The sequence below is a fragment of the Hypanus sabinus genome, chromosome 27 (assembly GCF_030144855.1).
Source record: "Hypanus sabinus isolate sHypSab1 chromosome 27, sHypSab1.hap1, whole genome shotgun sequence".
Taxonomy (NCBI): Eukaryota; Metazoa; Chordata; class Chondrichthyes; order Myliobatiformes; family Dasyatidae; genus Hypanus; species Hypanus sabinus.
Window position 1 is genome coordinate 32,460,382 of NC_082732.1, and position 12,912 is coordinate 32,473,293.

At 40.7% G+C, this 12,912-nt stretch overlaps 1 protein-coding gene across 1 annotated transcript in view; it reads left to right on the top strand.

The window, feature by feature from the left end:
- The first annotated feature begins 5,972 nt into the window (after positions 1 to 5,972).
- Positions 5,973 to 12,912, top strand: part of LOC132382206 (uncharacterized) — a 32,971-nt gene continuing 26,031 nt past the window's right edge. The window contains exons 1-2 of the mRNA XM_059952194.1: positions 5,973 to 6,318; positions 9,844 to 9,997. Coding sequence (XP_059808177.1) covers positions 6,200 to 6,318; positions 9,844 to 9,997 — 273 coding nt within the window. The 5' untranslated portion in view covers positions 5,973 to 6,199. The remainder of the gene's footprint in view (positions 6,319 to 9,843; positions 9,998 to 12,912) is intronic.

Genomic DNA, 12,912 nt, shown 5'->3' on the forward strand with positions numbered 1-12,912 from the left:
ATCTCATACCTTCAGAGTCCTAGTATTTGTATGGAATCTTCTCTATCTTAATGTGCATGGTTTAGGACACGATATATTACCCTGTCAAATGCCAGCTGTCTCGAAGATAAGATGAATAGTTTGATGGCAAAATATCATCTTTAGGGTCATGGTGACTCACTGAGGCAGCTTTTAACCAAGTGTGGCTTCAATGAGCTCCAGTAAAATAAGTCGGGGGTGGGGGGGGGGGGGAGTCAGGACAAAAGCTCTCCAATAGTATGAGTTATATACTCCATAATAGAAGATGGTTGTGGTTGCTGGAAATTAGTCATCTCAAGTCCAGGATATCACTACAGGAGTTTCTAAGGACAGTATCCTAGATCCAGCCATCATCATCTTCTTCATCACTGGCCTTGCACATAGATTAGGTCAGAAATGGGAAAAGGGACATCATCCAGAATCCTAAGCAATCAATTCTTCACTACCACTGTACTGTGATTGCTGTGTGCATCATCCACAATTATGCTCTAATTAGGCTCCTCTCCAAGTCACACGGGTTCCTGATTTGGTAATATACTGCTGCTCCTTCATCAATGCTGGGTGTAAATCCCAAAAATCCTTATCCAATAGCACTCAGAAAGTACTTTCACCACAGAGACTTGACTAGTTCAAGCAGGCAGTAGACCATTTCGGTAGCTTGATGGAGACTGATGAAAGGGAGATGTTGGACGTGGTTAATGCATTGTGAGAGGTAGAAGGGAAAGTGCACTGAAGTGCAAAGGTGACTCAAGTGTGACTTCACTCATTCCAACGCTGAGCTGTTCCCACAGCCTATGGACTCACTTTCAAGGACACTTCATCTCATGTTCTTGATATTTATTACCTATCTATTATTATTATTTAGTTTTTGTATTTTCAGTTTGTTGTCTTTTGCACATTGATTGTTTGTCCATCGTGTGCAGTTTTTCATTGATTCTATTGTTTTTCATTGTATTTACTGCGAATGTCAGCAAAGAATGAATCTCAGGTTAGCATACAGTGACGTATATGTACTTTGCTAATAAGTTTACTTTGAACTTTGATGTAGCAGATCCAATTCCTAGAATGAATTGAAACAAGCAGGAAAGATTCAGTCATGTTTTCTCTCCAAAAAGAAATCAATGCTCACTTACATTAAGATGAAAAGAAGCATAGTTGAATTTTTGAGTATCATTCCTTAATTGGTTCATTCCCATAATTTGGCATACATTGACTCATCATTCAGTCTATTTATTCCCATAGGGATTTCATATTTCACACAGGTTTAAATTTTCAATCCAGATAGGGCTAATTATTTTCCTTTTGGTATTATCACTTCTCAAGATGATTGGCATTGAAGGCACAATATTATGAATTTACCTGAAGACTTTGAACCAGAGTTCTAAGAAATAAAACTTCATAATGTCAATGAAAATGCAAACAGCAATGATAATGTGAAATATCACTGAATATCAAATGCCAATAACTCCCGCAAACCTTGAGAGCCATCCAAAAACATTGTATCTCAGCATTGTGATGCAGGGCTATATTGTATCAACTCATTTGGAAAGTCACCATTCATGTTCAATATTGGAGATGTATAGCTCAGTGTGCTTTTGTGGTTTGTGGGCTTTGAACCTTTTCCCCTTTTCCTTCCCGTTCCTATGGAATACAAGGACTCTCTGTTGGGTTGTGGTTCTTTGGAGTAATCAGACCTCTGAAATGTTTTCCACTACTGAACAAGATATGAAAAATGTAGCCATTGAAGACATAGTTGTTGGGCAATTCTTCCCTCATCCATTGTTCACACACATGGACATGTTCCAACAAAGATCAACAAACTATCACATGATTTGGGAACCCTAGATGACTTTTTCCTCCCCGCCTTAGATCTCCAAAGTTAACGTAGAATGCTTACTGAGATTGGTTAACCCAATGGACATTAAAAAACTTAAAATTTCATTCTGATATCAGATAACCCCACCATCCGCTGGTCTTTTGATGCACTTTATTATCATTGTGCACCCATCCCCTTAGCGGTATAATCATAAGAACACAAGCAGGTGTAGGCCATTCATGACCTTAAACCTACCCCACCATTCAAATGTATCATGGTGACATTTTCACCACACTGCTATTTTCCTGCACCAACCCCATATCCCTTGATATCTAAAAGTGCACCCATCTCTGCATTGCATATACTCAGAAACTGTGTTTCGACACTCAGTGACTCCACTTTATTAGATAAATCTTGTACACCTGCTCGATAATGCAAATATCTAATGTGACAACAACTCAATGTTGCATAAAAGCATGGTCAAGAGGTTCAATTGTTGTTCAGACCAAACATCAGAATGGGGAAGAAATATGACTTTGACCGTGGAAAGATTGTTGGTGCCAGATGGGGTGGTTTGAGCATTGAAGAAACTGCTGATTCCCCTGGGGTTTTCACACACACATGTCTAAAGTTTACAGAGAATGGTACGAAAAATTAAAGAAAAAGCATCCAGTGAGCGGCAGTTCTGTGGGCGAAGACACCTTGTTACTGAGAGAGGTCAGAAGAGAATGGCTAGATTGGTTCATGCTGACAGGAAGGTAATATTAACTCAAGAAACGATGCATTACAACAACGGTGTGCAGAAAAGCATCTCTGAATGCATAAAATGTTGAACCTTGAAGTGGACGGACCACAACAGCAGAAGACTATAGAAGGTACCCAATGAAGTTTCCACTAAATGCATATCCCTCTTAGGTGGTGAATTCCAAAGATCTAAAAGAAATGGAGTTTGATTTTAACAAATTACTTTATTCTCCCTCCTCTGTTGAACTTTTAGTATCAGCAATGCCTTTGCATGATATGCTAATGAGTGGCTGATATTATCACATGTTGAAGGTCATCTTGTCGTGGTTACAAGTTACGCAGGGGTGAGCTGTATTGTGAAACATTTGAATGCATGCTAACAATGCAGAACCCTTCAATTCAACAACTTACTTAAATATTCACAGGTTCTGCAGCCCGAAGAATCACCTTCAATGAATTCCCACAAAACCTGGATGTAAGTGATGATTTAAGAGAGAAGAAAAATAATTTATTTCCTCATAAGGCACAAAGAGCTGCTCATACCTTAGAGCAACATCCCAGCAGAGAGTCTGTAAGTTCAATAAACATGGCAATAAGAGCAAATTGAAAGCACAAATAACACAAAAATGTTGGAGGAACTCAACAATTCAGGCAGCATCTATGGAGCGGGATAAACAGTTGATGTTTTGGACCAAAGCATTGTTATTCCTCTCCATTGATGCTGCCTGACTTGTTAAGTTCCTCCAGCATTTTGTGTGTTGCCCAAGATTTCCAGCATCTAGAAACATAGAAAACCTACAGCTCAATACAGGCCCTTCGGCCCACAAAGCTGTGCCGAACATGTCCTTACCTTAGAACTACTTAGGCTTACTCATAGCCCTCTATTTTTCTAAGCTCCATGTATCCATCCAGGAGTCTCTTAAAAGACCCTATCATTTCCGCCTCCACCACCGTCGCCAGCAACCCATTTCACGCACTCACCAAACTCTGCGTAAAAATTTACCCCTGACATCTCCTCTGTACCTACTTCCAAGCACCTTGTACACCTCTATCAGGTCAGGTCTGCAAAATCCTTTGTGCTTATGAAAGCATAAATAATTGCACCCTGAAATACTACAGTCTCTTATACAGTATAATTGAGATATTACATATAAAGCACTTACTGTATTACTCAGAGCCCTGACTTTATACTGTTTAGGCATTCAAGTATGTGGCACATTCCCTTTTTTTAAGCGCAGAAGGACTGAATTGTGTAGAACTGATTGCAAACCTTTATTTGATTACAGCTTCCCTCACATATATTGAATGGTGTTCCTACAGGCACCAAAGTAAGTGGAAAAGACAGTGATGTCAATTGCTGTTCGATGTGCACATGCTATGAAAATGGTTCATTTACGTGCAATTGACACAGTGTGGAGAACATACAGGAAATATCCCCTTGGTGTGGGTGAACGGCAAATGAATAACAGGGGGAAATAATGAGCATGCAAGATAATTAATTATAGGGGCTATATTGAAATAAAGGTGAGTGGGATCGATCTGCCAGGATACAAGAGACTGAATAGCCTCCTTCTGTCACATAATATGTAAGTTAACTCCAGATTTGAACATGGCAAGTTCTTCCCTTGTACTATTTATACTCGCATTTTTGGGGGATTCATGGAGGTGATTTTTAAGTGCACTGAACTTCTGAGTTGCAAAACTTTCGGATAATTTTTAATTGTTGAGGTGAAGGCCTCTATTTCTTTTTTTATTAATTTTTTTATGAGTTTCTACAGTACAACTACAAAACCATCAACAAAATGGAGATTAATACAGTACAAAACAAACATGGCTAATTTATAATTCATAATAATAAGGAAAAAGCACCTAAAATAAAATCATATAAAGTTAGTATCCTCCCCACCCTTCCACTACAAAACTCCAGGCCAACCATTATAATATGTAAAAGAGAAATTAATTGGAGCGTTCGACCCCACAGAGCTGTAAATATATATATATATATATATATATATAATGCCTACCAAAACTATAATGTAATTCCCATTAAAAAAACCTGAAAGTAAGGGATTATGGTACAGAAAAAAAAGAATAAACTTAATCTAAAGAGGAGTTATGAAAGTATTCAAAAGGTCCCCACACCTTATGAAACTTTATGTCCAAATTGAGAAGTAAATATTGAATCTTTTCAAGGTCTAAACAGGACATAATATCACTAAGCCATTGAGCATGAGTGGGTGGGGCAACATCTCTCCACCTGAGAAGAACTAAGCATCCAGCCAAAAGAGAGGCAAAAGATAGTGTTCGATGTTTAGTCGGACTCAAATGCATATCTGCCTCACCCGGGGTGCCAAAAAGAGCAGACAGAGGGTTAGGTTCTAAGTGGCAATTAAGAATATGAGATAGAGATAAAAAAAACTTCTCTCCAATATTTCTCTAAACTAGGACAAGCCCGGTACATATGAATAAGAGAAGCCTCGCTCCCTTTACACTTGTCACAAACAGGACTAACGTCAGGGAAGGCCTCTGTTTCTGTTTAAAATACTGCCCTTCTGCTCTGACTGGCTAATAGGTTTCTGCAGGGAATTCAGGGCCACAATGTAATTCTGAGCATCTACAGTAACACACACACACAATCTTGGGGTGGTTGGACATATCAAAAGCTGCTTGGAGATGGCCACCATTTTCTTGCTGGAAAGGGTGGCACCAGCCTTTGTTCAAAGCTGAGTGCACAATGGTGCTGACTTCCCATGCTCATATACAGTACATCTAACACATGCTACTGAACAGGCTTGCCCAAGCATCTCTATACTTGTGTAAAGATTTCCCCTTGTAATCTCCAGTTGAGTTTCCTGGAACTGGGACACTAGTGACATCTTCCCCATGCCTGATGATTCACCATGAGAAAAAACCCATCTCTAAACTGGTCTTTATTGCGGCTGAAGTTCCAGGATTTGTACTCGTGATGCAGCTATTGAAGAGCTCTCATTATAGAAGTGAGTTGATTTGGAGGTCAAAATAATTGAACTGTAAATCTGGAACAGTTTGACATTTTTAGTAAATTATTTTGTTATCTCATTTAACTCCTCACTTTTTTTTTATTCTGGAAGGCGTTCATAATGAAACTCTACCTGACCTGATTGTTGCCAACACTCCCTATCTCGGATTTTCACCATCCACGTACTTTGCTTTTATGGAGATCCCGCAGGTGAAAACAATCCAGTCTTTCATTCACATGGGCAGGATTTTTCCAGGAGGCGTTGATGAATAATACGATGGAATAGTGGCTGCTTATGCGTAGAGGGTGGAATGTGAGACCGCAGTCCGCCCCCTGTCTTCTGAGTCACCGGAAACATGACTAACCTAAAACATTATTTAAATTGAACAACTAAAATAAGGTTTTTTTTTCCCGTACGCGAAAGTGAAGTTACTTCTCGTATTTGTAGTAGCTTCGTACGGTGTGGAGGCGGGATTTAAAGTTTGATCTTAATGAAGCGAAACGAAGTCTTCTCGCTTTAAGAAGAGGCGCGAGTTGTGGGCGGGAGATTCAAACCCGGGCTGAGTCGACCCGAGACGGGCCAGGCCGGAGGTTCAGGTCGGCCTGGGCCTCGGGTCGTTGCAATGGCTGAGGAAAAGAAGCTCAAGTTAAAGCGAAGGAGAGCTGCCAGCCTCGGCCAGCCACGGGAGCTGAGCCCCAAGCCGCGGCAGGACATCGAGCAGCCGGCGCCAGAGAGGAAGGAGTAAGTGAGCGGCTTCTTCCGGCCAGTGGCTCAGTACAGTAACTGGCCCTTCGGCCCACCATACCCATGCTGACCACTGTTTTCGTCATTACTGAACCTTTCCCAATTGAAGAACAGCCTCATTTTGTGGAGAAAGCTACAGTACAATTCAGACGGGCCAAACGGCCGTTTTCTGTGACATGCCCCATGCGAATCCATGATCCACTTTAACATCTGGCGGTGTTCATGCTTCCAATAGTTTTTGGGTTCCTGTCTTTGGAGGTGAAATTCACAAATTCCATAGTAAAATTTAATAAAATTTCATATTCATGAGATATGAATAAAAGCTTGAGAGGTAGCTTTCCATATTTTAGCTTTTTATGATTTTACTCTGTATTAACCATATCTGGTACTTAATTCTTTCTTTGGGATCACTTATTCAGAAGCCTTTTGGTTTGGCATTCATATTGACACCAATATTATAAGAAAAGACTTGTGATTATATAAATCTTGATACTCAGTCCAACTATTAATAAAAAACAATCTGCAGAACCTTGAAATCTGAAATTTAAAAACACAAAATGTTAGAAACATTGAGCAGGTCAGGCAGTATCTGTGGAAAGGAAACCTAGCTAATTCCTCAGGTCTGAGAAGAAAGGATCAACTTTATTTGCCATATATATTCACATTTAATTTGCTATGGTGTGTTAGGGTGCGACATGCAACAAAAACAGCACTAATTATAAAGTATATAAAAATAAAGAGTTGTATATATTAAAAAATAAAGCTAGAGGTTAAAGAATAGATATGGAATAAATGTGCATACATAAATAAACACCATTATGTATTTATAATGTAAAAAACACTATAAAGAGAGGTTTAAAGTATCTACAGTCCAGTGCAATGACAGCAGTGATAGAAGGGGTTGGCAGGAGGTTAACTAGAATTTTTGAGTGACTACTTGGGGGAACAAACTTCTAAGATGGTGTGAAGTTTTTGTTTTAATATTCCTATAGGCCTTTCCAGAAGGGAGCTATTGGAAACAGCCTGCAGAGAGGAAATGGACGAGCTTGAGGCCTTGTGTCAGGCAAATAGGCTCTTCTTTCTTAATATCAGCAAGAGAAAGGAAATGGTTATCAACTTCAGGAGATCTCACACCACTCACACCCCGTTTTAATTTGGTGGCACTGCAGTGGAAGCTACAAGCAGTTTCAAACTCCTGGAAGTGCACATCACACACAACCTCTCATGCTCCCAGAACACATCCTACACAGTCAAGAAAGCTCATCAACATTTTTACTTCTGAAAAGGCTGAAGAGAGGTGGGCTTTGCACATTCATGATCTAGTTATCCTGCAGATTCGCAGTAGAGTGTATCCTGACAAGCTACATCATTGCCTGTTATGGAAAGTGCAGTGCTGCAGACAGGAAGGCTCTGCAACATGTAGTCAAAATTGGCCAATGCATCAAGGGCACATATACAGAAAGTTGCTGGAAAAGGACCAGTAACATGAAGGATCCCACCCACCCTGCTCATGGACTGTTTGCCCCACTCCCATCAGGGAGGAGGCTATGTAGCATCTACACCAGGACTACCAGACTCAAAAACAGTTACTTTGCTCAAGCAGTAAAAATGATCAAAGCCTCCATCCATAAACTCCTCCACTACTTTATAATTTCTGTCAGTCATCTTATGTACATACAATCAATGTATATAAGCTATCTTATGTATTTACTGTGTATGTTTTTAAATTATTCTTGTGTTCTTTATCTTTTGTGTTTTTTTTTGTGTTGCATCAGATCCAGAATAGCAATTACTTTATTCTTCTGTACACTCGTGCACAGGAAATGACAAACAATCTTGAATGCGTTTTGAAGGGTGGGTAGTGTCCACAATGAAATTTTCTTACTGTTCCTTTGTCCTGGACATACAAGTGTTGCAGTGACGGTAAACTGCAGCCCTTGACCTTTTCTGCTGACCTGATAGTTCACTGTAGTTTTTGTATATCATGAGAGGATGCTCTCTATGGTGGCAGGTACAGTTGCACCAGTATGATCTGGGGAAGATGGAATTTTACCACCTGCCGCATGAAATACATCCTCTGCCGAGCATTTTTGTTAACGAAGGAAATAATGTTTCTCCCACACGAGGTCCTGAGAAATATAATGCCCAAGTGCCTGAATGTAGAAACAATGCATCTGTAGAGTTGTTGATGATGAGAGGAGGCACATTTCTCCTGAAATCAAAAGTCTGACTTGCTGAGTGTTTTCAGCATTTTCTGCTTTTGTTTCGTACAATATTTATTAAAGTACAGCATCTCAGTTTTGTACAGATGGAGCTCCAGCTGAATGACTACAGTATTCAGTTTGTTTCTTGTGTTGAAACCTAAGATCTGCTGGTCTTCCCCAAGTAATCCTTAATATTTATAAATTCATGGAATATACAGAGAGGATTTGCTTCAATTTGTCATTTCAAGGACAGGAAATTTGACAATGCTGCATTGCAGTTCCAATCTCCATTGCAGAGATATAAATAACTTGAATTGCATCCCTTGGGCACCCATTTTTTTTTGCAATTGGTGGATTATAAATCCTAGAGAGGAACATGACCCCAAAGCCTCTGATTCCAAAAGTTATTTACTTGAGTTAAGATGCCAGTGTATTGTGAGAGGCTTGTTAAAGACACTAGACAGATCCAAAGCCGATTCCCGTAATAATTTGGGAGGTTGGGAGAGTGGTTGAGCTTCTCACTGCTGCAATTCTGATAAAATTGGTAGAAACATCAGAAAAGTTCCTGGTCATGTTCCAGTAACTTCCAACTAGGATGTAGGGTCTATAGAATCAAGCTTAGCAGATATCCCAAACATGAGAAAATCTGCGGGTACTGGAAATCCAAGCAACACACCCAAAATGCTGGAGGAACTCAGCAGGCCAGGCAGCATCTATGGAAAAGAGTAAACAGTTTGGGAGGACACCCTTCATCAGGACTCATGAAGGGTCTTGGCCTGAAACATTGACTGTTTACTCTTTTCCATAGATGCTGCCTGGCCTGCTGAGTTCCTCTAGCATTCTGTGTTTGTTGATTAGCAGATACCCAATACATTTGGATATTGCGTAAGAGTTTTTGTGCGAATAATGACCACTTGAGCAAGAGGGAGATCAACCTCTGTAAGAGTGTGAGAGAAATAACAGGGCAGCACGGTGTCGTGGTGAGCACAATGATTTACAATACAGGTAACCTAGATTCAATTCCTGTCGCTGCCTGTGAGGAGTTTGTGCATTCTCCCCGTGACTATGGGTTTCCCTCCACAGTCCAAAGATGTATCAGTGGAGGGTTAATTGGTTATTGTAATTTGTCCTGTAATAATGCTAGGGTTAAAATTTGGGAATTGTTGAATAGTGTGGCTGGAAGGGCCCTTTCTGTGCTCTATCTCAATGAAAATATAATAACACCTGAAAAAGAAATGAGAGTTAGCAAATTTAAAATAAAACAATTGTTTAAACCAAGTGACACTTATGGCTAACAGGAAGGTTTTTCTTCTTGCAGGCTTTCAGCTACCGTTTCCACTTGGTTCGATGACAATGACATAAATGAGACTGACCATATTTGGGCTGTAATGATGAAATCTATGTTTCCAGACATGAAAGGATCAGATTGGAAGACTATAAGAGTGCCAGACTTACCCTTAAGCCCTGAGAAGGTACTATGAAGGAATGGCATTCAGTTTAATATCTTAATTCATGTGAGGGTCCCTGATCTTTGATATTTACTCCATATATTCCATATTGCACATTTATGTGGTTGCCAGTTTGGTTTTTGACTCTTATCAGGACCATATGACATTATGCTCACATTTGCATTTTAATTACAACTGTTTTGGGAAGGTGACAAAAAAACATTTCTTGCATAAAGTGGTTATTATTTTTATTGTTCATTTCTTGTTTCAGCATTGATTGGGCGAAGTGTGCAGCTAGGGAAATTCAGCGGTTGGTGAGCTCTTGACTCTAAGCTTTGTGTTTTTCCTCTCAACAGATAGTAAGGCTGTAAACTCAGTTTGGGTTTGAACTCTGAACTGTACACACTAAAATGTCCCATGCTGAGTTTCCAGTTCTGTACTCAATCAGCTGATGTTGGCCAGGACACCATTTGTGTTTCTGCTGGTGGTCTTAGCACAGTATGCCAAGTTTAAAGGTTCTCCTTTTTCATTGTAGTGCAGTAATCCCCTGCTGGGAAATGTATGCTTCTTGAAGCCAAGGCGGTGGGGTGGGAGGGTGGGATTGTCAATTCAGTTAGGCTGGGAGGGCTTGTGTTTCTGCTACCATTTTCCAGTAAGAGGCCTGTAGGAGAAAATGGGACCTAAATAGATCGATTGCCATTTAAACAGAGTAAATTACATGCCCTAAATTCAAGAGTTTCAAAGCTTCACAGTGTTACTACATCTAATCATGAATGGTGGTGGGTAACTAAACAGCTAGTTGTAAGAGGAGGCTCCAATGGGCCAAGCATGTAAGTGATAAAGAAAAGCATTGGCACGTGGCCAAGTGGCTAAGGCATTGGTCTAGTGATCTGAAGGTCACTAGTTCGAGCCTCAGCTGAGGCAGCGTGTTGTGTCCTTGAGCAAGTTACTTAACCACACATTGCTCTGCAACGACACCGGTGCCAAGCTGTATCGGCCTAGTGCCCCGCATCAGTGGCGTGGAGAGGGAAGACTTGCAGCATTGGTAACTGCCGGTCTCCCATACAACCTTGCCTAGGCCTCAGTCAACATCAAAATCAATGGACAGCCAAAGAAGGAGAAGCTAAAGAAAAGGCGGAATCATTCGCTAACAAAGAGTCATAGAATAATACAGCACTGACAATCAAGTCTCATTTATACTTTTCCGACAATAATCCCATTTTATTTCCCCTATATTCCATCAACTCTCCTCCCTGCCTCCTACCCTTCCCCGAGCACCTGGGGGAAACCTGGGAACACCTGAGGAAATGATGATGGACTTTAGGAAGACTAAGCCTTCACTGCTCAGTGTTACTATTGACGGTGAGGACGTGGATATGATGAGGTCCGACAAGTACCTGGGGATGCACCTGGATGACAGACTCGAGTGGAGCACCAACACAGAGGCTGTGTACACGAAGGGCAAGAGTCACCTCTACTTCCTGAGGAGACAGGTCATTTGGAGTATGCAGACCTCTCCTTCACATATTCTATCAGTCTGTTTTTGCCAGTAAGATATTCTATGTGGTGGTGTGCTGGGGCAATGGCATCAACATGGGTAATGCCCACAGGCTCAGTAAACTGATTAGAAAGGCTGGCTCTGTTATAGGAGTCAAACTGGACTCACTGGAGGCTGTGGTAGAATGAAGGACCCTAAGGAAAATCCTGGCAATTCTGGACGGTGTTTCTCACCCTCTGCATGCCACCTCAGCTGAACAGAGGAGCACTTTTAGTAGTAGACTATGACAACTGCGCTGCTCCAAAAGTGTTATATAAGGTCATTCTTACCTTCAGCCATGAGGTATGCGTCAATCCATACCTGGGGAAGTGATGACCACTTCCTGTTAGACTATTTGTGGTAACTTATTTTTTATTCTTTCTACTTCTCTTCTAATATTTATATCTGTGCACTTGTAATGCTACGGTGACACTAGAATTTCCTTTGGGATCAATAAAGTATCTATCTATCCATAGGCAGCAAGAACCAAGCAACATTCAGACATGGGCTAGTAAGTAAAGTAATGTTTATGCTGCAAAAATGGTGGGTGATGATTATCTCAAGCAAGAGAGTTTGATTAGCTAACTTTGTGCTCAGTGGCATTACTATGAGCAAGTTCCCCACCATCATTATCCTGGGGAGTCACCATCGACTAGAGACTCAGTGAATAGAGTGACTTAGAAGAGACAATTATATTCTAGGTAACTTAGGGTCTTGGATTTTCTTCTTGCCATCCTTTTCATTATCTACAAGGCAAAACTCAGGAATGTGATGAAATATTTTCCACTTGCCTGGCTGAGTGCAGCTCCAATAACTGAAGAAAACTGATACTGATCAGGACAAAACTATCTGGTTGATTGGCATTTCATCAACCACCTTAAACACTCATTCCCTCCACTGGTGCTCAGTGGTTGCAGTGTATGTGCAGTTATTTACCCAGAATAATTTTGACTTGCCTCTACTCTCAGGAGGACAAGAGCTACAAGCAACTGAAGCTATCCTCCAAACTGTACACTACTATGACATGGACCTTTAACAGTATGGGAGCTAAATCCATACCCAACAGGACAACAGAGTACATTCACAAGAAGAACACCAGTGGTTCAAAAAGGTAGCTCACTACCATCTTGTCTAGGGCAATTAGGGATAGACAGTTGTGGACTTGCTTTCAAAACCCAGATCCTGATTGATGAATAAATAGAAATTCTCCTGTTGAGTGCCTTTTCTCTGCATCTTATAACAAACAACGATTAACCCAGAGTGGATCAATCATAAGTGTGCTTATTTTACTTGCTGCAAGGGAAGACTAACACCACACAAGAGCCAATGATAAATTCCAAAAAAAAAAACCCAGCCTAGTCAACTCTTTTTACGCAAGTGTTAGCTACTGCATGTCAGCTCA